Genomic DNA, 27,263 nt, shown 5'->3' with positions numbered 1-27,263 from the left:
GTGTACCATCTACAAGATGCACTGCAGGAATACGAGGCTCCTTTGACAGCACCTTCCAAACCCATGACTACTACCATCTAGAAGGACAAAGATAGCAGATAGATAGGAAAACCACCACCTAGAAATTCCCCTCCAAGTTACTCACCACCCTGACTTGGAAATATATCGCTATTCCTTCACTGTCGCAGGGTCAAAATCCTGGAACTCCTTTCCTGATGCACTGTGGGTGTACCTACACCACATGGACTGCAGTGGTTCAAGAAGGCAGCTCACCACCACCTTCTCAAGGGCAACTAGGGATGGGCAATAAATGTTGGCCTAGCCAGCGAAGCCCACATTCCATGAATGAATAAAAAAAAAGCATGGGTCTTGTGAAACTTCTGCAAACCATTACATGGGCCATAAACCATTGCATAAACCATTTTTAGTGGGTCAGCAAGTCCTGGTCATTTTACATTCCGTTTGCAGTGATACTAACCAAAGCTCCACCATGATTATCAATACTGCAATGGTATGTCTAGCTGCTTAGAAGCATGCAGCACAGCATGCTTCAGTTACTTTGGACTTATATTAGGATGAAAACGGCAGTAATCTTATGTTCAGTTAGAAGCATGCAATGTCATTGGAATGGGAGTAGATGATTCAGCTCCTTGAGCCTTTTCTGCCATTCAGTTATATTATGGCTGATCTGCATCTTAATTGCATCTCCGCACCTTTGTTCTGCAACCCAACCCTTAATACCCATAACTTACTGCAGTTCATTTAATGTTTGGAAGTAAAATTAAGTCTTCATTGGAACTGATAACCATGAACAGAATTGATGATTAATGTCAAATTGCCATCTGACTCTCAATGAAAGTGAAAACTATTGAAACTAGTTTGGGATTATTAGTACTGCTATAAAAAGCTCCTTTTTAAAAAAAAAGTGAAGGATTAAGGCTCAAGGTGCAGGATAGCAAGGCTGAGAAAATAAAACTAGGCTGATCAAGCAATGGTGATTATTGGGTTTCAAGGAACGATATGCGAAGACAAAAAGCTGTCTTTATACCGGTGTTGGGAGATGTTTGCACTCTTAGTTCCTGATGGGCATGTTTCAGACAGCTAATAGCAACCTCAATACAAACATGCCAGGTTCACTAAGATATCCAGGAAAAATTGGTTAAAAAAATAAGTTTATTAGTTAGGTTTACTGTGGGAGTGCCACTGCTTGCAGAAGAATCACAGAACTGGAGGGCAGAAGTCCCAATCTCAATGCTTTTTTTTAATTCATTCGCGGGATGTGGGCTTCATTGGCTGGGCCAGCATTTATTGGCCATCCCTAATTGCCCTTCAGAAGATGGTGGTGAGCTGCCTATAAGTTGTACAGTTTGAGGATCCATGGAAATAATGAGTTACAGTAGAAGACAGTACAAACATTTTCAAGCTGGTAAGAGGAGTATGTAAATGGCATATCTGCAATTGAGGAAGCACGCAAGAGAAAGATTCAAGGAGAAACTGAACATAATTGATAAAGACCAAAAGACAAGATCTGAGTTCACTGACAGTTATAATTTTTTTCATTCATTCGTGGGATGTGGGCATCGCTGGCTACACCAGCATTTATTACCCATCCCTAATTGCCCTTGCTCAGAGGGCATTTAAGAGTCAACTACATTGCTGTGGGTCTGGAGTCACATGTAGGCCAGACCAGGTAAGGACAGCAGGTTTCCTTCCCTAAAGGACATTAGTCAACCCGATTTTTTTTTAATGGTAATCGGCAATGGTTTCATGGTCATCATTAGACTTTTAAGTCCAGGTTTTTATTGAATTCAAATTGCACCATCTGCCATGGTAGGATTTGAACTCGGGCAATACCCTGGGTCTCTGGATTACGAGTCCAGTGACAATACACTATGACACCGCCTTCTGTTTGAATCCTGTTTTGAAAATACTCTGGTAAGTAAGGTTGTTTCATAGTTGTCTGACACAAAACAATGATACAGATCCAGTCCAGTGACCTTTACAATGCAGAGTCGTTGCTCAGGCTGCATTCAATTATTCACGCACAGCCAAGTGTTCAGATGACTCAAGAGGAACCAATTTAAGTTCAAATCGCAATGCTGAGAGAAGCTGGAACGGACATTTGGACTCAGCACACATGCGATAATAAGGTCTGAAAAATCTGGTTTTGCTCGTAAAACACACACTAAAGTCATCAGTCATTCTGGTTACAATTGAAACTTCCTGTTTAAGCTCTTGTGTGCATTACGAGCTTTGAAGCATCCTGTTAAACAATGCACTAAAGGGCACTTCACATTCTACTGGCTTTCTGGAACTCAGTCACACTTCACCAAATTCACTGTTTGCTATTAAAGGAGTGTTGGCAGACTTGCTTCAGCAGAAAGCTTTACTTAATAAGACTTCAGGACATTGAAAGCGAACCTGGGTCAGAAATCAGCACAAAACACACAATAAAAGGTGAGCCTTGAGGTCTGGGAGAGGTAATGTTAAGAAGAGTATCAGACAACAAAAGCAGCTTTTAAAAAATAAATGCATTGCTTCACACACAGCTATAAACTGGTCTTTTTTTGGGGAGGGGATGCTTTAGAATTTACAGCTGTCATAAATCCGAACACACTACCAAATGGTGCCAATTAACAATGTTGTCCATTCAGCTTAAATCCCTTAGGTCTATTTTCAGGCGAGGAAGTATATGACCGTGAACAGTTCAAAGAGATCATAGTGCAGCTAAACTTCTACGTTCTCACAGTCACCACCAAGTAAACCTGGTCCTGTAAGCAATGTGTAGGGTATAAAAAGGGCCCACTGCTGCAGGAAAAAAGTAGAAACAGATCAAACAGCTTGGGGAATATGACAGAAGAATTTAAACTAGCACCAGTGCAACTAGGCTCAAAATTAGTTTTTTTATTTGCAGATGTTTTTCAATAAATCTGTTACACATTACTCAATGCAACGGGTGGCACACATCTAAAATTGGTTGATTTTTATCTTCATACATCTCCTATCCAAGACTCTACCTATCCCATGTGCTCAAATTAGAGTCAATAAGATTAACATATATAAATATATTACATGTATTTACTATATTTACAGATAACTATGGCTTGCAGCATGTCTGCTTCTTATTAAATTGAAGACTTTCAAACAGTTGGTGGACCAGCTGTAATCCAGCAGTGGCACATCTCCATTCTCCTTTTGACTTTTCAAGATGCAATCATGCACATCCCAGGCTTTTGTAACTGCTGTCACTCTGGGACTTACCCCAATGTGAATGGGCAAATTCAGTCACATGATGAATGTCCATATTTGAAATGATTCATATGTCAATTCATGGGAAATTTTATCTCCAGAGATAAAAGGGTGGTTTCTTTTACTGGCACTCAAGGAAGAAAACAAATCCATGGTTGGTTGGCGTCTCAGCATGCTTTTGTGTTATGAGCTCTTGGGATTAGATTATGATCCCGACGAGTAATTCCACATGGTTTGTAATCAGGATTTGGTTTTCATTTACAGTTTTCTGTTTGGGTTTAATCAGTTGCCTTGCTTGGGGGCCCCCAAAAGATCAAATCTTTGCCTTTAGCCGCACGCCTCTAATGCTAGCCCTGATTACAACAAAAATGCTGCACAACTCTACGATGTTAAACATTTCTCTGTTTACAGTTTTCATATTTTCTTTTCTTCATTCGTGGGATGTGGGAGTTGCTGGCTGAGCCAGCATTTATGCCCATCCCTAATTGCCCTTGAGGTGGTGGTGGATGAGCTGCCTTCTTGAACCGCTGCAGTCTATGTGGTGTAGGTACAGCCATAGTGCTGTTAGGAAGGGAGTTCCAGGGTTTTGACCCAGTGACAGTGAAGAAACAGCGAAATATTCCCAAGTCAGGTTTGTGCGTGGCTTGGAGGGGAACTTCCAGGTGGTGGTGTTCCCATGTGTCAGATGCCCTTGTCCTCCAAGATGGTAGTGGCTGTGGGTTTGGAAGGCGCTTTTCTAAGGAGGCATGGTGAGTTCCTGCAGTACAATTTTCAGACGGTACACATTGCTGCCACTGTGTGTCAGTGGTGGAGGGAGTGAATGTTTGTGGATGGGATAGCCATCAAGTGGGTTGCTTTGTCCTGGATGGTGTCAAGCTTGTTAGGGTTGTTGGGTCTGCACTCATCCAGGTAAGTGGATAGTATTCCATCACACTCTTAACTTGTACCTTGAAGATGGTGGACAGGCTTTTGGGAGGCAGGAGGCAAGTTACTCACCGTAGGATTCATAACCTCTGACCTGCTCTTGCAGCCACAATATTTATATGGCTTGTCCAGTTTAGCTTCTGGTCAATGGTAACTCCAAGGATGTTGATACTGGGGGATTCAGTGATGGTAATGCTATGTTTCGGTTGTCTCTGGTTGGAGATGGTCATTGCCTGGCACTTGTGTGGTGCAAATGTTACTTGCCACTTGCCAGCCTAAGCCTGGACACTGTCCAGGTCTTGCTGCATTTGGACATGGGTTGCTTCAGCGTCTGAGGAGTTGGAAATGATGAACATTGTTCAATCATGAGCAAACATCCCTACTTCAGACCTTATGATGGAGGAAGGTTATTGATGAAGCAGTTGAAGATGGCTGAGCCTAGAGCACCACCCAAAGGAACTCCTGCAGTGATGTCCTGGAACTGAGATGATTGACCTCCAACAACCATATCCATCTTCCTTTGTGCTAGGTATGACTCCAATCAATGGAGAGTTTCCCCCCGATTCCCATTGGCTCCAGTTTTGCTAGGGCTCCTTTATGCCACACTTGACCAAATACTGCCTTAATGTCAAGTTCATCTCTTTTGTTCAAGTCTGAACCAAAGCTGTAATGAGGTCAGAAGCTGAGTGGTCCTGGCAGAACCCAAATTGAGCAAGTTATTGTTAAGCAAGTGCCACTGGACAGCACTGTTGATGACCCCTTCCATCACTTTACTGATGATTGAGAGTAGACTGATGGGGCAGTAATTGCCAGTTGGATTTGTCCTGCTTTTTGTGTATAGGGCATGTCTGAGCAATTTTCCACATTGCTGGGTAGATGTCAGTGTTGTAGCTGTACTGGAACAGCTTGGCGAGGGACGCAACAAGTTCTGGAGCATGAGTCTTCAGTACTATTGCTGGAATGTTGTCAGGGCCCATAGCCCTTGCAGTATCCAGAGACTTCAGCCATTTCTTGATATCATGAGGAGTGAATCTAATTGGCTGAAGACTGGCATCTGTGATGCTGGGGACCTCCAGAGGAGCCCCAAAAAGTAACATATAGCCCCAAAAGTAACTCCTTGCATATGTAGCTTGTGATATGGGGACACTGATTAACTGTTTACTCAAACTGTCTTTTTTTCAACTCTTTCTTGGACTCGAACTCAAGTTCTGTCGAAGGGTCATGAGGACTCGAAACGTCAACTCTTTTCTTCTCCGCCGATGCTGCCAGACCTGCTGAGTTTTTCCAGGTAATTCTGTTTTTGTTCTGGCTGAATTGGCAACTTTGCTGTTTCTCAGTCAGGTCAGATGTCGGAGCTGTTAACATAGCCTTTAAAGGTCCCATAGCATTATTAAAAGAGCAACAATTTTCTGATGCATTGGCAACAACTCCCAACTACCCACACAGCCAACACCACCAAAATAAAGTACACTGAGGCATTGGTCATTTATCTTGTGTTTTCTGCAGTACAGAATGGTCCTCATGCTTCCTTACACAACAGTCAAAAGCAATTCATTGTGTGGAGTGTGTGATGCAGCAATGTAATAAAGTTCTTCATGGTGATTAACATTACTTGTAACTGTGGTTGCTTAAAGCAGACTTCAGTAACATTTTGAATTGTGTTCAGATTTGAAGATATTTTGATACTTTCTCAAACTGGGCTGAATTCTATAAATACCTACTATTAGAGGATGATTGAATTGTCTATTAAGATAAAGTCATGCAAGTTTGAATAGCCTCATGCTAAAAAAACACAAAATTTTGTTTAAAATCAAATAGGAACTATGGTAAGTTTGCTAGTTGAGGTATTTTGCTGCTTTACAGACTGATAAGTATGGGTAAAAGTAACACAAGGTAGTACAGTCTGCAATGCCCCATGGGCAGTATTATACCCATCTATTTGGATGGTTTACATTATACACAGGTAGGATTGTGTTACGTGCAGAGTAACTCAGGTTGCAATGCGTTACCATCCAAGAGAAACCATCAGATGCAAATTACTGAGAAAGTTCAACTGAGGTAGTATGTGTAGGGAAAGTGATCTTCTGCGATGTAACATTACGTGACAAATCTCACAAATACCTATACTCTCCATGAATAGTGCAATCTGCTCACAGTATTGTGATTTTGCACAATAAATCCCTATAGTAGTAAGGATACTGGGTTCTTTGTGACAACAAATCAGTTGACTGCTCCTGCTGTGGGGAATAAGGCCCAAGTCAAGATCTTTATCAAAATCAACTGAACCCTGGGACCTACTGAAACATTGCAACAACCTCTTGATTATGTCATCTTTCTTTTTTGCTAGCTGCACATATCATTTACACAAAGAAGCAATTTTGTGATTTACTTCACTAGTTATGGGGAAGTAGCACACCTTGCGTGTGCAGTATTAGTAATCACTGTACAATATTAATATGTCCCCTACATATAGTGTCACTGTACTTTACATGCTATCAGTACATTCTCCAAATGCAGTAGTAGACCCTTTCTTACAGTATAACATTGTGTTCATATCTTCGAACATACGCATAGTGTTAGCATGCCCTGTACATATGAGTCACCTGTACATACAGTATTAGTACCCTTATATATGCCATTAGTAAACCTTGTACTTATAAAATATTACTTTACTGTACATTGCAAATGTTTCCTAAAAGTCATCCTGGACATTGAAGCCTGGTATGTGCCAGCGCACTTCAAAAGCAGTGTGAACACTCCTAAAGTCGTAACATTTAAGTCCTAGTACAGAAACAAAGCATTGTTTAAAAAATGCTTAATATCTATTCAGTTTTGAAATGGACAGTCCTAGGTAAAGGCTGCCCAGAAATTTTTAAAAGGTAAACTGGGTACGTGAAGACTACTGCTTAAAATAAAGCCCATTATCTTTCCTGTTACTTTTCTGCCTCCTGCTGTGGAGCATTAATTATTGTTAATGGATTCAACAATTTTTCATCAGCAGCAATGCAAACATCACAATTCAAGCTTTAATTCCATCTGCTGCCTGTTCTGGGCTGTAGGGATGAATCAGAGCATCTCAAAGTCTCCAACCTATTTGCCTATTAATTTATAAAAACAAAAAACTGCGGATGCTGAAAATCCAAAACAAAAACAGAATTACCTGAAAAAACTCAGCAGGTCTGGCAGCATCGGCGGAGAAGAAAAGAGTTGACGTTTCGAGTCCTCATGACCCTTCAACAGAACAGTTCTGTTGAAGGGTCATGAGGACTCGAAACGTCAACTCTTTTCTTCTCCGCCGATGCTGCCAGACCTGCTGAGTTTTTCCAGGTAATTCTGTTTTTGTTTTGCCTATTAATTTAGGTGCTTTTTGCTTGAAGTACTGAAAATTGTATTCTGCATCAAACCCTAGAAAAAATAATGAGTGTTTGTTAAAGGTGACTGGGATATCCCCAGTCTTAATGCTCTCTCTCGCTGTAATTGTATGCAGTGTTAACTGTGTTTCCTCCTTACCTATGGTTGGTTATTGTTGTGGTTTCTCGCACAGCCTGAGCTGTCTCTGAAGCAAAGTCAAGAGCACCTGCCACTGGTTTGGTTACCGTGCCAACCAGTCCCTTTCCAAGGCCTGAGAAAAAACCACTGACGCCACCGTCTGTTTTCACTCCTTCTACTGTTGAAGTGATGACACTGGTGAATCCACCAAGAATACCTGTGGGAGATGGACAAGATTTTTTTTAAAAACCCTGTCAATTCTCCAGTGTCCCTGAGACTGGATGATTTTCAGAAAGCATAATCTGAAAATGAGATCCAAGGCAAACTAGTTTCGCTTACTATCTTTGTACAAAGTTCACATAGAAAAACGGTCAGACTTTTGTAGCAGTGTCAGAGGAGAACTCAGCTTTTGCTACTGCAATAATTTATTTCTAGTCAAAATCAATCATGCACTGCATATAAAAATAACAAGTTGCATTCAAATAATGCATTATCAAACAGAATTTAGTATGGAGCCACAGAAGGAGATGTGAGGGCAGATGACAAAAAGCTTGATCAAAGTAGTAAGTTTTAAGGAGCGCCTTAAAGGGGGTGAGAGAGATAGGGAGCCAGAGTGGTTTATGGAGAGAATACGAGTGCCTAGGGCCTTGATAGCTGAAGGCAGAGCCAGCAATGATGGAGCAATGATGGTCAATAGGCCAGAATTGGAGCAGCACTGAGATCTCAGAGGGTTGTGGGGCTGAAGGAGATTACAGAGATCGGGAGGGGCAAGAATATGGAGGGATTTGAAAACAAGAATGAGAATGTTAAAATCGAGGTGCAGCTTAATCGGGAGCCAATCTAAGTCAGCGAGCCCAGGAGTAATGGGTGAGTGGGGTTTGGTGCAGGTTAGGACACCAGCAGCAGAGTTTTTTTTTATTATGTCAAGTTCACAGAGGATAGAATATGGGAAGCTGGCCAGGAGTGGGTTGGTTACCCTAGGCTTGACTATTTCACGTCATGTATGAGGTTTTCAGTAACAGATGAGCTGAAGCAAAGGCCAAGTTGGCAATGTTATGGAGGTATAAAGAAGCGGTCTTAGTGATGGCACAACTATGCGGTCAAAAGTTCATCTCGGATTCATGTATGATAGCAAGGTTGCAAACAGCCTCAGACAGCTGCCAAGGAAAGGGATGGAGTCAGTACTAGAGAACAAAGTTTGTGGCGGGACCAAAGACAATGGCTTTGGCTCCTCACAATAGTTAGTTGATGGAAATTTCTGCTCATCTGCTACTGGATGTTGGATAAGCTATGTGGCACTTAGAGGCAGTGAAGCGGTTGAGAGGTAGAGTTAGAGTTGGGTGTTGTCAATGTGGAAACTGGCACTGTGTTTTTGGATGATGCTGCCAAGGGGCAGCATTTGGATGAGAAATAGGAGACAAATGGGTTGGGAAAAATTTAGGGGATCACTGTACCGGATCTCAAGATCTCTCTACAACAGCACAATATACTGATGGAGGAGATTTCCTTCCAGTGATTAAGCCTTTATCCAAGTCTGCTACAGCCTTCACATGCAGATATATTTCACATCGATGGAAGCCAATGAAGATATAATGACATGGCACTTGGTACAAATTTTGAAGTAACTGATGGGGTGGGAGAAGGGTCAGGGTAGACAAAGTGGCAGTAATCATGCAAAGTAGTCTTTAAAATGGTTAACAAAACAGAAGCAAGGTAACATTTTCTCACTGAAGGGGATATAAAAACTATGAAGTAGCAAAAATAAAACAGCAAGGAACCATTTTTGTGATCTGAGACTACATATGCATGCTGCATGAGTCAGCACAGTAAATCTAAAGATGTACCTCAGACTTGGGAAATGATTTGGTTGGGTGGGCAAAGATTTAAAAAACAGGGTGGAATTTTCTTAATTAGACAGTGTTCTAAGTGATTTTCCACCGTGCGATGCTGAACATTCCGAATTGAGTGTGCCGGGTGAACAAACAAGGAAAAATGGACTTTCTGCTTACAAAGAACTTCTGTCTCTGAGGACAGGACATCTGAAATGCATTAGTCTGAAATTCAATCATTATGGAGCATGACAACTTTAATGTTATAAATTCAGCTGGACAGCAGGCTATGATCGATGAAAGGTTCCATTGTAAAAAAGAAATCCATCTCAAAAGCCGTAGGAATGGTAAAGTATATCCTAGAAATGACATGCCCACAGTTGGATAGAGTACACAGAAGATATTTATAATTATTTCTCCCAGCTATGGATTTTAGCTGGTATTAATCCATAATCTTTAACCACTTACACTGGTGAACTAAACTAGAACTGCCTCTTCCACATACTCACCATGAGCTAGTCCCTGAATGCCAGCCACAAGGTGTTCACCACTGGTCACTGCTTGATAGCGGATGGATTCCCGCTCGGCCTGATGTCTGGTGTCCATTGTCTTTCCCAATCCATCTGATAAAGTCCCAGCAAACTGTAATAGGCAGAGAAAACAAAATGATACTTTAAAAGGCAGAGGAGTTAGGCACAGCAATTCACCAACAATGAGTGCTGAATCAGCAGATGACTCTTAAACGAATATCTCCTTATCCCGTCCAACACCACGGAAGATCCGAGACGACTATTGCACTGAAATTTTCCCAGTAAACAAAGAATTTGCATTGACTATTCCTGTTACGTGGATCAGCAACACAGGGCAAATTTTCCGCTTCTGCTGCAGAGATTCCCCTGCTGGGAGTGCATAATGGTACAAATGTAAGTCTGGGATTCTTAATGGTCCCTACAGTTCAGCCGGCGACCGCCTTAGTCAGTTTAGCAATTAGAGATTCAAAGCTAAATTGGTTCACTCACAAATACAAACAAATGAAGTCTAAACCAGTATTGATATTGTGTGAATAGATGTTACTCACCCAGTTAGACCATAGCACATATTTACAAGGCACAATATATTTGAGGCAGATTATTATTACTCTTAATATTTTTGCTCTGTTGATGCCATGCGCAAATTTTCTGACAGGCTTCGGGATCCCAACGTCAGGACCAAATTGGGGTCCCAAATCTGCACTTGCCAGGATGCAGCCTCCTAATAGGCCGGCTTCACAGACTGTGAATGCACCTCAACATGGTGGTGCCAATGGAGGTGTAAATCTAAATCAAGATTTCAGAATGGCCAAACCAGTAGGCCCATTAGATCAAAGGGGCAACCACTGTGCTGACCACATTTGGGCCACAGGTGTGGTCTTTCTTATCGATGGCCCTCTTTTTAGCCTTCAAATTCGATGACCTCTCCAGTCTGTCATATCCTGCGGCCTCTGGATGTGGCGAGATGCTGCTCTGCTGCTGGCAAATGCCAGCAGTGCTGTAAAATCATCCCTAATTGGGGACTTAAGTAGCTAAATGGCTGCCTGACACTGTTCAGTGGGTAAGCGATTTCTTTCCTAGACCACTCTGGAAAATATCCCTAGCTGCGTGAATGCGTCGGGGAGCAGTCCCAAAGCAGCTCCTCCAATTTTCCTGGCCTCCTACCTCCAAGCTCACCATTGCGGGGCTGAGAAATTTCAGCCCCTTAACTCTGAATCAGACACTGAAGTCTACATTACTTCCTAGATTTAGAATCCAGTTCTCACCAACGGTTAATTTCCAAGGCTTTCATAATAGTTTTATTTTCAAAGCAAAACAAGGGTAATAGGAGTTACCAGCATTTCACACAAACCAACTTAGTATACAATAAGGGACGGCGGAACAAGGTTTCTGTACAATTCCCTTAATGATGAATTCCTGATCCAGGTTGTGGCCAGAAGAACATATTTACTAAGCACAGGAGACATGCCAAGGAAATTACACAGGACACAAAGAATCTTTTTGGAGGGAGGGGGAACTCTGTACACCTTAATACATCAATCCATAAATAGTCAAGTAAAAGTTGAAAGTTGTCATTATATACAAGCTTAAACACGGCAGCCACTAGACTTTAATTCCTGCTATTTACAGCAGAAGTTCTCTCCCTTCAGCAGGTTTAAGATAAATAGATGATCTGCTTTCCCGGGGACCCACAAAGATTAAAACCGGTTTCACACTCCTGCATACACTGTGCAAGTGCTCCACCCTATGCAATCTTCATCGCAATCATAGTTTAAAAATAAATATGGTAGCTTCTTCCAAAGAAATCCATGAGAATGGAACTCAGCTTAGAGGAAAAATACATTTCTCTATATGTAACTGCACATGGGAACTCTCAGGCTCAAACCCTGGTGTGTGCTGATTTCAACTGTTTTTATTATATATTTTATTAATTCCAGCAAGTTTTTCTTTGGATTGTAGTCAACCAGACAAGACTTATGAGCCCAGAACTGGCATCACTCACACAGATCTCGAGTAATATAAAGGCAGCTTTTTTTTTAGTGGATCTCTGCTTGGGCTACAGCTGGAAGGTTGCAGTGATGAATCTCAGCACCCCTAAACTGAGAAGAAAAAGATCAGCAGGCTTCAGATTGCTATTCAGTGATCCCTGTTGGGAAATGCACATTTGTAGATGGCCGGTGTGGACAACATTAAATTAGTTTTTCCAGCATTTTCTGTTTTTGTTTTAAGTTAGGCCATTTGGTCTGCCACAGTTGGATGTCCGCAGCCGCTCATTGGCTAGGCTCCCACATGGATTCTACCTACTTGGATGCACTACTGAAATAGGATAAATCTGGTGGAACTGTGCAGCTTCTTCAGGAGAGTGAGGAAGAAAATAAGAGAACAAAAGCCCTGATCGTTCTAGATTTGTAATTATGACCTGTCATAACCTGACATTAGCACAATGTTCATTTATTCACTGCTTATCTGAACTTTGCAGCCTGCCTGCAGTCTGATTGGAGTGTGAATTGTCAGCCAATAAAAACCATGGCAATGATTTTCTTGGTGCAGGGCCCAGCATGAATTGCCTGGACTAACTGTCAACAAGACCTTGTATAAAATGACTGCTTCCCCACTGCCCTCACCATCTCACCGCCACCACCCCTCCCACCACCCATCAATTTGACAGCTGATACATAAGGAAGCAGTTGATCTCCAGAACTTAATTTTGCCTTAAAAAAATTAATAACAGGTGAAAAGTTCACTTATAGGCAGACAGAGCCACTCCAAAGAAGACAGTTAATAGTTCAACAATGAGAGAGCTTTTTCAGATTACTGTTCCAACAGCTGTTCTATATTGTTACCTTCAGAGTTCAACAGTTTACATGGCAATTATTACATGCTGAATTCTCATACAAAATGATTAAGTTACATTCCAAACATGAAGAATATATTGTGGTTATAGTGCACCCTCCAGCAAGTTTGATGCTGGATAGAGAGGAAGAGAAATTATTCAAAAAGAGGGCAACAACCAACCAGGAGCTTCTGGCAGTCTCTTGTGAGGGTCTACTGTATTGTGAAATAAGGGGAAGTCACTTGATTAAAAATACTTGCTGTACAGGGCCATATAAGCCAGAAGTTCCCAAATCTCATCCCTGGTCTGCAGTGAGTTAATTGATTTTATTTGAGGTAGCAGTAGGAGTGCTACAATCGGTCTCAATGCCCCGGGGAGGCAAAACTTAGACCGTAGTTTAAGTTCCTGTTAATAGGCTGGCTCTCAGTGGTTAGAATGGAATTTGTTAGAAGTGATCCACCCCCTCTTTCCCTTTTATTGCACGGCAGGGGATAAATTGCATTGCTCATTATGCGTTTTACTGTGAACATGTCCTCATGTAAGAGTTTCTAGCAAAATTCTAAAATGTGTTTCAAAAATTTAAGCGTTTACAATTTGAGTAGAAATACTGGCTGAAGTATTAGTGGACGAATTTGTGTCACTATTAATTGTGGCAAATTCAACATGTAATAACTGGTGATGGATAATAGTAACCAAACAATTCTCTCTTTCATAACCTTTAGTGCTGTCAGCTCACAGGTGTCTTTGCTCATTTTTAAAGAAAATTTAGCATTTATAAGGTACCTTATTAAACCCCTCAAACGCCCCAAAGCAATTCATGTAGAAAGCTGCTTTGTCAGGAAAGACAGGAGCTATTTTGTGCACAGCAAGATCACACAAACGGTGATCGGAAGGCTGATGGCGATGTTAATCAAGACAAAAATGTTCATTGTTCAAGAGATCCACAGAACTTCTGCTCTTCTTCAAATACTGTCACAAGCCATCTGAAAGGCAGCACCATTGACAATGTAGAATTTTCTCTGTAATGCTTGGAAATGCCAAGTAAGATATGTTAAACTCCTGGGCTGGCATTTAACTCACGATTGCCTGTCTCTGAGACAAGAGTGCTACCAACTGATGTAAGCGCCACTTACAAAGAAACAAGAAAACATGCAACAAAGTTAATCGTTATGGGACATTTCCCTGAAGACACAAAGGGAGTATTCAGCAAAGTTCAACATGTTATTTTTAAAATAGGCAAACAAGACATTTAACAAAGATCGTTATCGTGATTTAATAATAAAGGCATTTGCTCAGTAAAGTTCATGATCACAGAATTAATTTTTAAAAGACGAGGAGCGCATAATTTTTAAAAAAAGCAATAGGAAAACTTGGGTAGGACAAAAAAAGGCATAACTATTTCAAAAAATTAGTGCAGACAAAAGTTCATTTAAGACAGTTAACAAAAAACACCGAAACCTTTAGCTGCAACTTTCCTTAAGCTATTATGATACTGATGCCTGGACAAGGCAGGTTTGGAAAGCTCATCTCTGTAAGTCAGCTTCTGGTGCTTACACTACTATACAGCATTAAGATTCAGGTTTGCGGCAATGTTCCTGATCAGGTCTTCCTGGTTTCTGCATAAGATCTGTTTGTTCGGAGCTGCTGCCACTTAACATTGGTCTTGGCATAATATAAATTCAGCTTAAATATGACTCAAGCCCAGCAGTGGAATTTTAGAGCAAAAAGAACTGGAAGCTTTCCTGGATTCTGACCTAAACAAGTGCTGTATAAAGGCAGTATTTAATATAGAAGGAATGTTTATAGGGAGTGGAAGGAAGGGGAGAAGGGGGACCATCCATCTGTTTTATTTAAAGGATTCAAAATGTTTTCACAGGTCACTAAATCACTTATCCCCTTGAAGAAAATGATATTGAAGTACTTCCTTTTTTCTTGTCTTTATCAAATATGATTCCTCATTCTCGTCTTTCTTCATCTTACTTTGGAAAATCAAAAGCTTGCACCCCTTTGCTCCAGGTCTTTACACTGAACACACGGAGAGCGGACAACAAGCTTTTACACTGAGTTCATAGAGAAGGAGGACAGCTTTTTAAACCTGGAGAATGAAGTACTGCATTTCTTAGTGCCACAAGTGAAGGTCTCGTTTCCACAAAGTAGTTCTCTTTTTTCACGAAGATTGCAGAGAACAGCTCTCTTGACGGCTCAATGAGCTTGCTCAGTGGATAGCTGAACATCACAAAGGGCCAAGTGTGAAATCAATTTGATGTGGAAGTCACTGATCTCAACTATGGTGTTTGTACAACTGATGCTCTGGGTTAAGAAAGAGGAAATTTGCTAAAGTTTCCACTCCCAATGGCCCATGCTGGAACATAAGCTTGTGAGGTTAGAATAGGATCAGACTTGGAGATGATGTTCTACGTTGCCAAATAATTCAGGAGAAATGGCTAAATTTGCACAAAATGAGGGGGGAAATAAAAAGCAAATGTTTGGAACTAATTCTCATTTTTTTGTAATAATAAAATCAAAATACCGTGGATACTGGAAATCTGAAACAAAAACAGAAAATGCTGGAAAAACTCAGCAAGTCTAGCAGCATCTGTGGAGAGAGAAACAAGAGTTAATGTTTCGAGTCTGTAGACGCTTCTACAGAACTCCTTTTTTTATTCATTCATGGGATGTGGGTGTCGCCAGCTAGGCCCTAACACTGAAAAACCATTGCTCTGGGTCTGGAGTCACATGTAGGCCAGACCAGGTAAGGATGGTAGATTTCCTTCCGTAAAGGACATTAGTGAACCAGATGGATTTTTACAACAATTGGCAATGGTTTTGTGGTCATCATCAGTCTTCCAATTCCAAGAGGAGAATTTTCTCTCCGTCAGGTGGGCTGTTTGGGAGCAGGCACGAAGCCAATCGCTGCCCACAATCGGCTGCATGCCACCGTTTTACATGGGAGGGTCAATTAAGGCCTGCCCAACGTGACATGCACCCGGTCGCTACCTGTGCGGGTGGGAGAGTCGAAGCTTGTGCTATTTCGTGCATATGTGCGAGCGAGCACAGAAATCTCCCTGAGGCACAGAGCTGCCTCAGGGGGATTATATTCAATGTGAAACATAAAAATAAAAAAAGTTAAAAATCATTCACACATGTCTCAAGTGACAGTGCCACATGAGCTGGGACATGTTATCAAATGTTTAAAAAATCTTTATTAAATTAATAAACCCTTCATGAAACCTCATCCCGCCTGTGGATGAGGTTTCGTGAAAAATGTGAAGGCTGCCTGGGCCCTTAAGGTTGGATAGGCAGCCCTGACAATTAAGTTAAGTAGTGTATTAAAGGCCTTAACAGGCCTTTGACAATTCGCAGCCAACTCCGGTGTGCAACCGCCGAACTGAAGATCAGGATAACGTACGGTGACATCGGGACACACGCCTGACACCTCCGCACATCATTTTACGTATCACATGATTCTGGCCCAGATTTTCAAAAATTGAATTCAGATTTCACCATTTGCCATTGTGGGATTCGAACCTGTGTCCCTAGAGCATTACACTGGGTCTCTGGAATATCAGCCTAGTGACAATACCACTATAGCACCGCCTCCCCTTAACTTGCATTCTATGTATCTGTAAAGTACTGAAGATGGTATTTCAATGTACTCGCAATCCATCAGAAGTTTGATTTTATAAAAATGTCCAACTTTGAAAGCTAAAAACCCATGATGACAAGTTTAAAAAAAAATTCTCAGTGTCAGTCAAAATCAGAGACTAGCCCAGCCTGTTGTCGCACCCTGCTTACACTCTCAGTGCCTAGGGCCAAGTACATTCACAAGATCACAACGCAATTATGGATAAGGAAGGCCTTTTGGCTCATCTTATTTCATCCATGCAGAGAATTCCAATGTCACCCCAATGTAGCATCCAATTGTTTCTTAAATGGATTCTGGGAATTTTGCTCCATTATTCAACCTGGAATTTAAAATTGGTCACTCTTTGTATGCATTGTTTCCTGATTAGCCCTAAAATGACTGTTTACTAGTTTGAACATATGTCTAGTTCTAAATACTATCTGACTATTCCTGGGGATTATTTGTTTTGATCTGTTTAGACACATGCAGGATGTCAGCACAGAAAAACAATTAGCAGTTTTTCTAGACAACAACTTGCAAAGCTCACTTGAAATAATCATTGCCTTTGGAAGGAGCCAGGGAGAAACAATTAAGCAAGTGCGAGAACATGCAGCCTCAAACATATTATTTTCTACAGCTGATAACAGGATTGCATGGATATTGCAAATCAATGCGATTTTTTTTCCCTACATTACCTGGTTCATATTTAAAATTACACCCAAAGAAAGCTGGGTGAAAATTGCTTGCTGATTACAGTATGACCACCTTACTAAAAGGCGCTAGACACGGTTTAGATGCCTGTATAGGTTCAAAGTTTTCTCAAAAATAATCCCCTTCAAAAAAAAATGACTCTGCTTTAGAATTGCACTTAAAGGCCAAAATGATAACAAATCTCCATGTCCTACAGATAAAACAACTGCTTTTAAATTGATGTTGGTGGGGGTGTTAGTGGCATACTGGTAATCTCAAAATGGGGCTGGATTCACTAAACTGGGGGGAGCTTATTAAAAAAAATGGTTTACCGAGCCCATCAGGGAGTTACTGCTGGCTGCACAAGACCCGAATCTTGGGCAGAAATGCCACTGACATTAACATAAAGACAGTTCTTGACAAATAGCGATGGTTCAAAGGCATCTTTATACTGTAAGCATTCAAGGCAGATTACGGAAGATTGGCACGAACAGGTCTGTTACCTAAGCCGGCAACTACTGGGCCCATGAATTCCTATTGGATTTACTGGTTCCACTTCTGGCCAGTGTCCAATACAAAACAGCACATGGCCAAAATGTCACTGGAAAAAGTAGCGCCAGCAATTCAATATAGGGGTGCTGTCCTGAAACTGTATCAGATGCCCTGAACTAGAACACTGCATGCTTTTGCCATTTTGCTTCAGGGCTTCCAATGCTATGTTCTCTCACAATATATGCCCTACAAATTCAATTATATTCTTTGAAACAGGGTACTATTGGAAAGAAAGCAGTGAAGGTGATAGTCACTCAGGGAGTAGCAAACATTTTCACTGAAATAAGCAGTTGTGTTCTAGTCCCCGATTAACAGTATTTCAAATATAGGCTTTACAGCTCAATAACAGGTCATTGGGCCCAATTAGTATCATGGAATGGTTACAGCACAGAAGGAGGCCCATCGTGTCTGTGCCAGCTCTCTTCAACAGTAATTCACACAATGCCTCTCTCCTGCCTTTTCCTTGGCCCTCCAAATTTTTCCTCTTCGGATAATGATCCAAAGTCACAATTGAATCTGCCTCCACCACCCTCTCAGGCAGTGCGTTTCAGATCCTAACAACTCGCCACGTAAATAAGATTTTCCTCATGTTGCCATTGGTCCTTTTGCCAATCATCTTAAATCGGCATCCTGGAGACATCTCACAGAATTAGAGGTCAAAGGGACTAGGAAAAATGAAGAATTGAAGGTAATTGGTGTTAGTAAGCAGGTTATATTGGATAAATTAATGGGACTGAAGGTTGATTAAGTCCTCACGGCCTAATATTCTACATCCCAGAGTGTTGAAGAGGTAGGTATGGAGATTGTGTATGCATTGGTGATAATCTTCTAAAATTCTATAGATTATGGAACGGTTCCTGCAGATTAGAAGGTAGTGAATGTCACCCGACTATTTAAGAAGTGGGGGAGGGAAAAAACACAGAACTACAGACCCGTTAGCCTTATATCAGTAGTAGGGAAAATGCTAGAATCTATTCTAAAGGATGTGATAAATGGACGCTTGGATAATAATGATCTGATTGGGCATAATCAACATGGATTTATGAATGGGAAATCATGTTTTATGAACCTATGTTTTCTGAGGATGTTACTAACAGAATTGATAAATGGGACGTAGTATACTTAGATTTTCAGAAGGCTTTTGATAAAAACCCCCACGAGAGGTCAGTTAGCAAAATTAAAGCACATGGGATAGGAGGCAATATACTGGCATGAGTTAAGGATTGGTTAACAGGCAGAAAACAGAGTAGAATAAACAGGTCATTCTCGCATTGGTAGGCTGTGACTATTGGGGTACTAGAAGGATCAATACTTGGGCCCCAGCTGTTCACAATACATATCAATGGTTTGGATGTGGAGACCAAATGTAATATTTCCAATATTTCACGGATGACACAAAGCTAGGTGGGAATGTGTGTGGTGAGGAAGATGCAAAGCGGCTTCAAGTGGATTTGGCTAGACTTAGGGAGTGGGCAAGAACACGGCAGATGGAACATAATGTGGAAAAATGCGAGGTCACCCACTTTGGTAGAAGGAACAGATGTGCAGGGTATTTCCTAAATAGTGAGAGATTATAAAGTGTAAATATACAAAGGGACCTGGGTATCCTCAATAATAAATCACTGAAAACTAACATAAAAACACAAAAAAACTGCGGATGCTGGAAATCCAAAACAAAAACAGAATTACCTGGAAAAACTCAGCAGGTCTGGCAGCATCGACGGAGAAGAAAAGAGTTGACGAAACGTCAACTCTTTTCTTCTCCACCGATGCTGCCAGACCTGCTGAGTTTTTCCAGGTAATTCTGTTTTTGTACTGAAAACTAACATGCAGGTGCAACAAGCAATTAGGAAGGCTGATAGTATGTCAGCCTTTATCACAAGAGGATGTGAGTACAGGAGTAACAAAGTCTTGCTTCAATTGTATAGAACCTTGGTTAGACTGCACCTGGAGTACTGAGTGCAGTTTTGGTCCCCTCATCTTAGATAGGATATTATTGCCATTGAGGGAGTGCAACAAAGGCTCACTAGACTTATTACCAATGTGGTGGGACCGTCCTATGAAGGAGGATTGGGGGAACTGGGCCTGTATTCTCTAGCGTTTTGAAGAATGAGAGTTGATCTCATTGAAACCTACAAAATACTTAAAGGGATAGGCAGAGTAGATGCAAGTAAGATGTTTCCCATGGTTGGGAGTTTAGAACCAGGAAACACAATTTCAAAATAAGGGGGAAGCCACTTATTCCTCTGGTTCTCAATCCTTCACCAATGGGAACAGCTCTCAACATCTGTACAGACCCCTCATGGTTTTGAATAATTCTATCAAATCTTTTCTCAACCTTCTCTTCTGTAAGGACAACAGCCTCAGATTCAACAATCTAGCTATGTTAATAGAGGTTCGGCACCCCGGAACCATTTTTGTGAATCTTTTCTGCACTCCCTCTCATGCTTTCACATCTTTCCTAAAGTGTGATGCACTGAACTGGACACAATATTCCAGTTTTTTATTTATTCAGGTTTATCAGAGCTTCCTTGCTTTGTACTCTATGTTCCTATTAATAAATATATAATACAAATAGCCCAGGATAATGTTTGCTTTTTTTTTACTGCTCTCTCAACTTGCCTTGCCGCTTTGAATAATTTGTGCACATATACTCCCAGGTCCCTCTGCTCCTGCACCCTCTTTAGAATGGCACCTATATTGCCTCTCCCTGTTCTTCCTACTAAAATGAATCACTTCACACTTCTTTGCATTGCATTTCATCTGTCACTCATCTGTTCATTTCACAAACCTGCCTATGCCTTTTGATGTTTAACACTACCACAGTTTTATGTCATTCACATATTTTGAAATTGTGCTCTCTACACCCAAGTCTAGGTCATTAACATACATCAAAGAAGAGAAGCGGTCCTCACACCGACCCCTGGGGAACCTCACTATAAGCCTTCCTCCCAGTCTGTAAAACAACTGTTAACCGCAAATCTCTGCTTCCTCTCTCTTGGTGTTTATAATCCACACAAGCCTCCTCCCATCCTATTTCATCTTACCTCATCAACATACCCTTATATTCCTTTCTCCCTCAGTACTTATTTTTCTCTTAATTACATCTATGCCATTTGCTTCAACCATTACATGATGTTCCATACCTCTAGTGGTGAAGTCAACATCTCACTATTTTTTTTTGCTTCTGTCAGATAGTTTTCAACGACCAATGAATCTGCACTCCAAATCCTTTTAACCACCCAATAGTGCTTGCCCTTTTATATTTTACTGTATTTCCATTTGCCATTGTTGCATCTATTAAGGGCTATCTGTGTTGTGGATTTCTAATACAAGTTCCAATTAGAAGAGAATGGACTGCTGCTGGAAGCAGGTTGGCAAGCATCATCCTGAGAAATCAGCATTGATTGATGGTCGTTAATAAAAGAGATAACTTTGAAAGGGCTTGAATGTACCTTAACTTTAAGGTAAAATAGATTGGTGGTTAATCAAAATTCTGCTCAACTTAAGCTATTTAGTTAAACACAGCAGTCCACTGAACAGGAAGCTAGGAAAAGGAGGAGGGGTAGCTCTGCTAATTAAGGATGACATTAGTATAATAGAGATAAATGACTTTAGTTCTAAAGGTCAGGATGTAGAATCAGGTTGGGCAGAGATAAAAAATAGCAAAGTTAGGAAGTCACTTAGGGAACCTATAAACTACTCCCACTACAGTAATCACACTATAGGATGGGGTATACAGGAAGAAATAATGAGGGCTTGTGAGAAATGTATGACAACAATCATGGATTATTTTAATCTACATATAGATTGGGCAAATCTATTTGGTAAAAATAGCTTGGAAGATTAGTTCATAGAATATTTTAGGGAGTTTCTTAGAGCAGCATGTGCTGGGGCCAACCAGAGAGATTCTAGATCTGGTAATGTGCAACAAGACGGGATTACTCAATGGCCTCGTAGTAAAGATGCCCCATTATCATAACATGATTGAATTTCAGATTCCATTCAAGGGAGAGAAGAGTGGGTCCAAGATTAGTGTTTTGAACTTAAATAAGAGCCATTATGAGGGTATGGAGATAGAGCTGGGAAATTGGGTTAAGGGATAAGTCAATAGAGATGCAGTGGCAGACGGCTAAAGAGATATTTCATAACATTCAGCACAAATACATTCCAGTGGGAAAGAAAGACTCCAGTGGAAGGATACACCATCCATGGCTAACTAAGAAGTTAAAGATAGTATCAAATTGAAAGAAAAAACACACAATTCCATGAAGATTAGTGGTGGGTTAGAAGATTGGACAGAATACAAAATAACAGCAAAGAGTGGCTAAAAAATAAGGAGGGAGAAATTGGAGTACAAGAGAAAGCTAGCTAGAAATATAAAAACAGATAACAAGAATTTATACATGTATTTAGAAAGGAAGACAGTAAGTAAAGCAAACGTTGGTCCTTTACAGACTGAGCCTGGGACATTAATAATGAACAATAAGGAAATGACAAATGCATTGAACAGGTATTTTGCTTCTGTCTTCACTGTAGAGGATACAAGTAACATCCCAGAAATAAGTGTGCATCAAGAAGTGAAAGGGAGAGAGGAACTTAAAACAATTACAATTGCCAGGGAAAGAGTACCAAGAAAATTATTAGAACTAAAAGCTGACAAGTCCCCATGTCCTGATGAATTTCATCCCAGCGTCTTAAAAGAAGTGGCTGCTGAGATAGTAGATGGGTTGGTTTTAATTTTCCAAAATTCTGGAAAGGTCCCATCAAATTGGAAAATGCAACTGTGACTCCTCTATTCAAAGTAAGAAGAAAGCAAGCAAGGAACTACAAGCTAGTTAGCTTAACATCTGTCATCGGGAAAATGCTGGAGTCTATTATTAAGGTAGTTATAGCAGGGCACTTAGAACATCTCAATGCAATCAAGCAGAGTCAAAATGGTTCGAAAGGGAAATCATGTTTGACTAATTTATTGGAGTTCTTTGAGGAAGTAACAAGCAACGTGGATAAAGGGGAACCTGCGGATGTGGTGTACTTAAGATTTCCAAAAGGCATTTGACAAGGTGCCACATCAAAGATTACTACGCAAAATAAGAGCTCAAGGTATAGGGGTAACATATTAATATAGATATGGGATTGGTTAGCTAACAGGAAACAGAAAGTAGGTATAAATGGGTAATTTTGAGGTTGGCAAGATGTAATAGGTGGAGTTCCACAGGGATCAGTGCTTGACCTCAACCATTTACTATCTATATTAATGATTTGGATGACAGGACTGAACGTATGGTTGCTAAATTTGCTGATGACACAAAGATGTGTAGGAAAGTAAGTTGTGAAGAGGACAACTGGGATATAGATAGGTTAAGTGAGTGGGGAAAAATCTGGCAGAAGGAATATAATTGGAAAATGTGAATTTGTCCACTTTGGCAGGAAGAATAAAAGAAGCAGCATATTATTTAAATGGAGAAAGACTGCAGAACTGAGGTACAGAGGGATCTGGATGTCCTGGTACATGAATCACAAAAAGTTGGTGCGTAGGTGGTGGTGTAGTGTATTGTCACTGGACTGGTAATCCAGAGACCCAGGTTAAAGCTCTGGGGACCTGGGCTTGAATCCCACCACGGCAGATGGTGGAATTTGAATTCAATAAATATCTGGAATTAAAAGTCTAATGATGACCATGTACGAATGTCGATTGTCATAAAAACCCATCTGGTTCACTAATGTCCTTTAGGGAAGGAACTCTGCCATCCTCACCAGGTCTGGCCTACATGTGACTCCAGTCCCACAGGAACATGGTTGACTCTTTAAAAAAGAAATGCCCTCAACAAGGGCAATTAAGGATGGGCAATAAATGCTAGCCAGCGACACCTATATCCCACAAGCGAATATAAAAAAAAGCTACAGCAAGTGATTAGAAAGACAAATGGAATGCTGTTGTTTATTGCAAGGGGAATGGAATATACAACTAGGGATGTGGGCTTGTGTAAACTTGAGGGGCTGAATGGTCTACTCCTGTTCCTAATTCATATGTTTGTATTTTCACTCAGTATTTGTGGCATATGGGGCTGAATTTCATGGCCACAGTAGCCAGGTGAGGCCACATCTGGAGTATTGTGTACAGTTTTGGTCTCCATATTTAAGAAAAGACAGAATTGCATTAAAAACAGTTCAGAGAAAGCTCACATGACTGATTCCTGGGATGACGAGGTTATCCCATGAGGAAAGGCTGGACAGGTTGGGCCTGTATCCATTGGCGTTTAGAAGAACGAGAGGCGATCTTATTAAAACATATAAGATCCTGAGGGGACTTGACAGAGTGAATGATGTAAGGATGTTTCCCCTTATGAGAGAGACTAGGGTGCACAGTTTAAAAATAAGGGGTCTCTCATTTAAGATGGAGATGAGGAGAAATGTTTTCTTTTAGATGATTGAGATTATGTGGTACTCTCTTCTCCAGATAGTGGTGGAGGCTGGGTCATTGAATATTTTAAGGCTGAATTAGATAGATTCTTGATTGACAAGGGAGTCAAAGGTATGAGGGGTAGGAAGGAAAGTGGATTTGAGGCCACAATCAGATCAGCCATGATCTTATTGAATAGCAGAGTAGGCTTGAGGGACCGACTGGTCTACTCCTGCTCCTAATTAATATGTTCATATTTTCACTCATTATTTGTGGCACATGGGGCTGAATTTAATAGCCACAGCAGTGGCCCTGTCCACCAGCCAGAAAGCCAGTGGCAAGCCCATTTCCAAGAGTCCAAAATTTCACCGTTAAGAGTTGCCAGCCAATCAGGGGGCCTGCAGCTCCTCAGTCCCAGCACCGCCATGAGGAGTGGTGGCCACTACTGGCACCGCAGCAAGCCTGACAGCAGCAGCAAAGATGAAGGCCCCAGAAGACAGAGAAGGGCGGGGTCACCAAGGCCAGTCAGGCAGGTTCTGTTGAGGGGAGGAGATAGCAGGTAGGTTGTTATGAAGGGCAAAGGGGCTCTTTTAGTGGGGCAGGGCCTTGCCATTGTGGGGGCACTTCATTGGACACATGGTTCCTAATCAGGAAAGCCCCTCTCCTGAGCCCACTGCTGGGGTATCCTTGAAAGCCTCCTAACATGACATATGCCACTGCCCACCCTGCTAAAATACCAGCAGTGGCAGAATGAAGCTCTTAAGTTGGCCACTTAGGGGTCTCAATTGGCCTCTAGGCAGGAAGGGGATGGACTTTCCACCCCGTGCCTTCCCATCTGATTGCAGCTCCTTTGGCGGAAGTGGCCAGGAGAACTAAATTCTTCCCATCTCCATCCAGCTCATTGCTCCAAAGGTTACACACCCTGATCCAGCCCATTTGTAATCCAGCTGGTATGTCCCTCTCTTATGTCTATGGGAGAGGCAAAAGTACTAACCAAAAATTGTTCTGTATTGATTATGGCTAAAATTTGAAGGCACAGATTTTGCCAATATAAACTCCCAGGAATGGTGGGTTACAGATTCAATTTCCCACTCCACATTACTTTCAGCCTCAGCAACCAATTGAAAGTGACCAGCAGGTATCAGCCCCTCCACCCCCCGCAAAAGAAACAAAGGTTTTCACAACCCATTTTCATGTTCCACCTGGTGGCCAGCTTGGAGTGGCATGCTGTTGGCCGAGAGTCATTAGTTTGCCCATTCACACTTTTGACTAGAAGTGTACGTTGCCTTGGGAGATCAGTGGGGCTAGGACAAAGAAACAAGATTTCATATCTTCACATATACACAGAAGTTTTTTAAAAAAAAACTTTATAAACCATTCAAAATAATCCTTAAATATCAGTGCATTAAACAAGGCCTCTGCCTTAATATAATGTCCGCAGAGGAGAGCAGAAAATGCCCTTCATACATTGATATCTTTGAAAATAGGTTTACTGAAATCAGTTACCCTACTATTCTATTCACAATTATGCCAACAAGGCAATATTTAATCTGCACCACTTTTGTACTGTAGAATTGCTTCAGGGCGTGATCCTATAGTACGGTATCCCGGTCTCAGTCCTCTGTAATCTGTACCATTTGTATTGGGGTTGCATCTGAAGTAACCAGAATGACAATATCACATTATTTTAAAGGTGAACTCTATGACTTGGTTTACGTCTGCCATATCCTCCCCTATAGCCATAAGGCTTGTTGAGTGAGTAAAAAACTATTAACCCTTCTGATGTAGTGCACTGCTGCACTTTCAGAGGGATAAAATTGCCTGCACTGAGTTGCTGTCATTAGCCACATTTACAGCAGCAGGCACTCTAACCTTCACTCAGAGTGAAGGACAGTAATTCAACAGACTCAGCTTGTTATCAATTATCCTTCAGCCACGTACAAAATCAACATGAGGTCTGGCCAAAGTACACTAAATCTTTTCTTCATCTCAAATACTCACTAGCAGACTTACCTGGGTCTGCATACTCACTGCACGACCCTGAATTCACAGCAGAAAGGCAAGACCACCTGTCCTTAAGAACAAATCCTTTCAATTAGTCTCATGTGTCCAATAATTGAACTGCATCCATATGAGATTCATACCCCTTGAATGCCAGAATAGACACACATTAGCCAATAACTAATGACACCAAAGCATAGCTCAAGGGCACAGCATTGGTGCCCTTGCAATATGAACCAGATACTCATCCCCCATGTGTGTCTCAAACTTTTTAAAAGGAAGACTTGGAAAACACTTGGTAAAACAATGCCAGATATGAACTTAAATTGCTTTCACAAGTGACAATACTGAGCAACAATTTTACCAACCATCTAGTTTTGCTCAGACAAGATTGTACTAAGCATCCTTTGCGTTCTTTTTCCAAAACTGCCTGAAGCTTCCTCTCATAGCTTTCTGTTATAAGAAACTGATGGCCTGTGTGTTTCTCTGCTCCTATACTTTATTTGTGCTCGTAATTGGGGAAAGGTTAGGCCAGTTACCATCCGCCTAACATCAAGGACAAGGGACCTCCCAACACAATGAGTGTGATGTGTTATTTCATATAGGGAGAGGTTGTATCGAACCGCTACAAAGTCTAAAAGGAATGAAACTGGATGGGTCACCTGGCATCTACCTAAGCACCAGAAACGACAATGGCAAAAATAGCCCTGTCGACCCTGCAAAGTCCTCCTTACTAGCTTCTGGGGGCTTCTGCCAAAATTGGGAGAGCTGTACCACACATTAGTCAAGCAACAGCCTGAGATAGTCATACTCATGGAATCCTACCTTACAGACAATGTCCCAGGCACCACGATTACCATCCCTGGGTATATCCTGTCCCACTGGCAGGACAGACCCATCAGAGGTGGCGGCACAGTGTACAGTCAGAGGGAGTCAACCTGGGAGTCTACAACGCGGACTCCATCAAGTCAAACATTGGCAAGGAAATCTCCTGCTGATTGCCACGTAGTGCCCTCCCCACCTCAGCTGATGTATCAGTACTCCTCCATGTTGAACACCAATTGGAAGAAGCATTGAGGGTGGCAAGGGCACAGAATGTACTCTGAGTAGGAGACTTCAATGTCCATCACCAAGAATG

The 27,263-nt window shown here is 41.4% G+C and overlaps 1 protein-coding gene across 2 annotated transcripts in view; it reads right to left on the bottom strand.

Annotated features, from left to right (window-relative positions):
- The window catches only part of vps13d (vacuolar protein sorting 13 homolog D), a 281,437-nt gene that overhangs the window by 37,049 nt on the left and 217,125 nt on the right, over positions 1-27,263 (bottom strand). Inside the window, exons 64-65 of one of the 2 annotated variants that reach the window (XM_041205688.1) lie at positions 10,001-10,133; positions 7,684-7,879 (exon numbers count right to left, since the gene is read on the bottom strand). In XM_041205688.1, the coding sequence (XP_041061622.1) occupies positions 7,684-7,879; positions 10,001-10,133 (329 nt within the window). Of the gene's footprint in view, positions 1-7,683; positions 7,880-10,000; positions 10,134-27,263 lie in introns of those variants that run through there. The other variant, XR_005945250.1, reaches the window with a different exon arrangement.

The sequence above is a fragment of the Carcharodon carcharias genome, chromosome 15 (genome assembly GCF_017639515.1).
Source record: "Carcharodon carcharias isolate sCarCar2 chromosome 15, sCarCar2.pri, whole genome shotgun sequence".
Classification (NCBI taxonomy): Eukaryota; Metazoa; Chordata; class Chondrichthyes; order Lamniformes; family Lamnidae; genus Carcharodon; species Carcharodon carcharias.
Note: the sequence above shows the minus strand (reverse complement) of the source record. Positions and strands in the feature narration are given on the sequence as shown.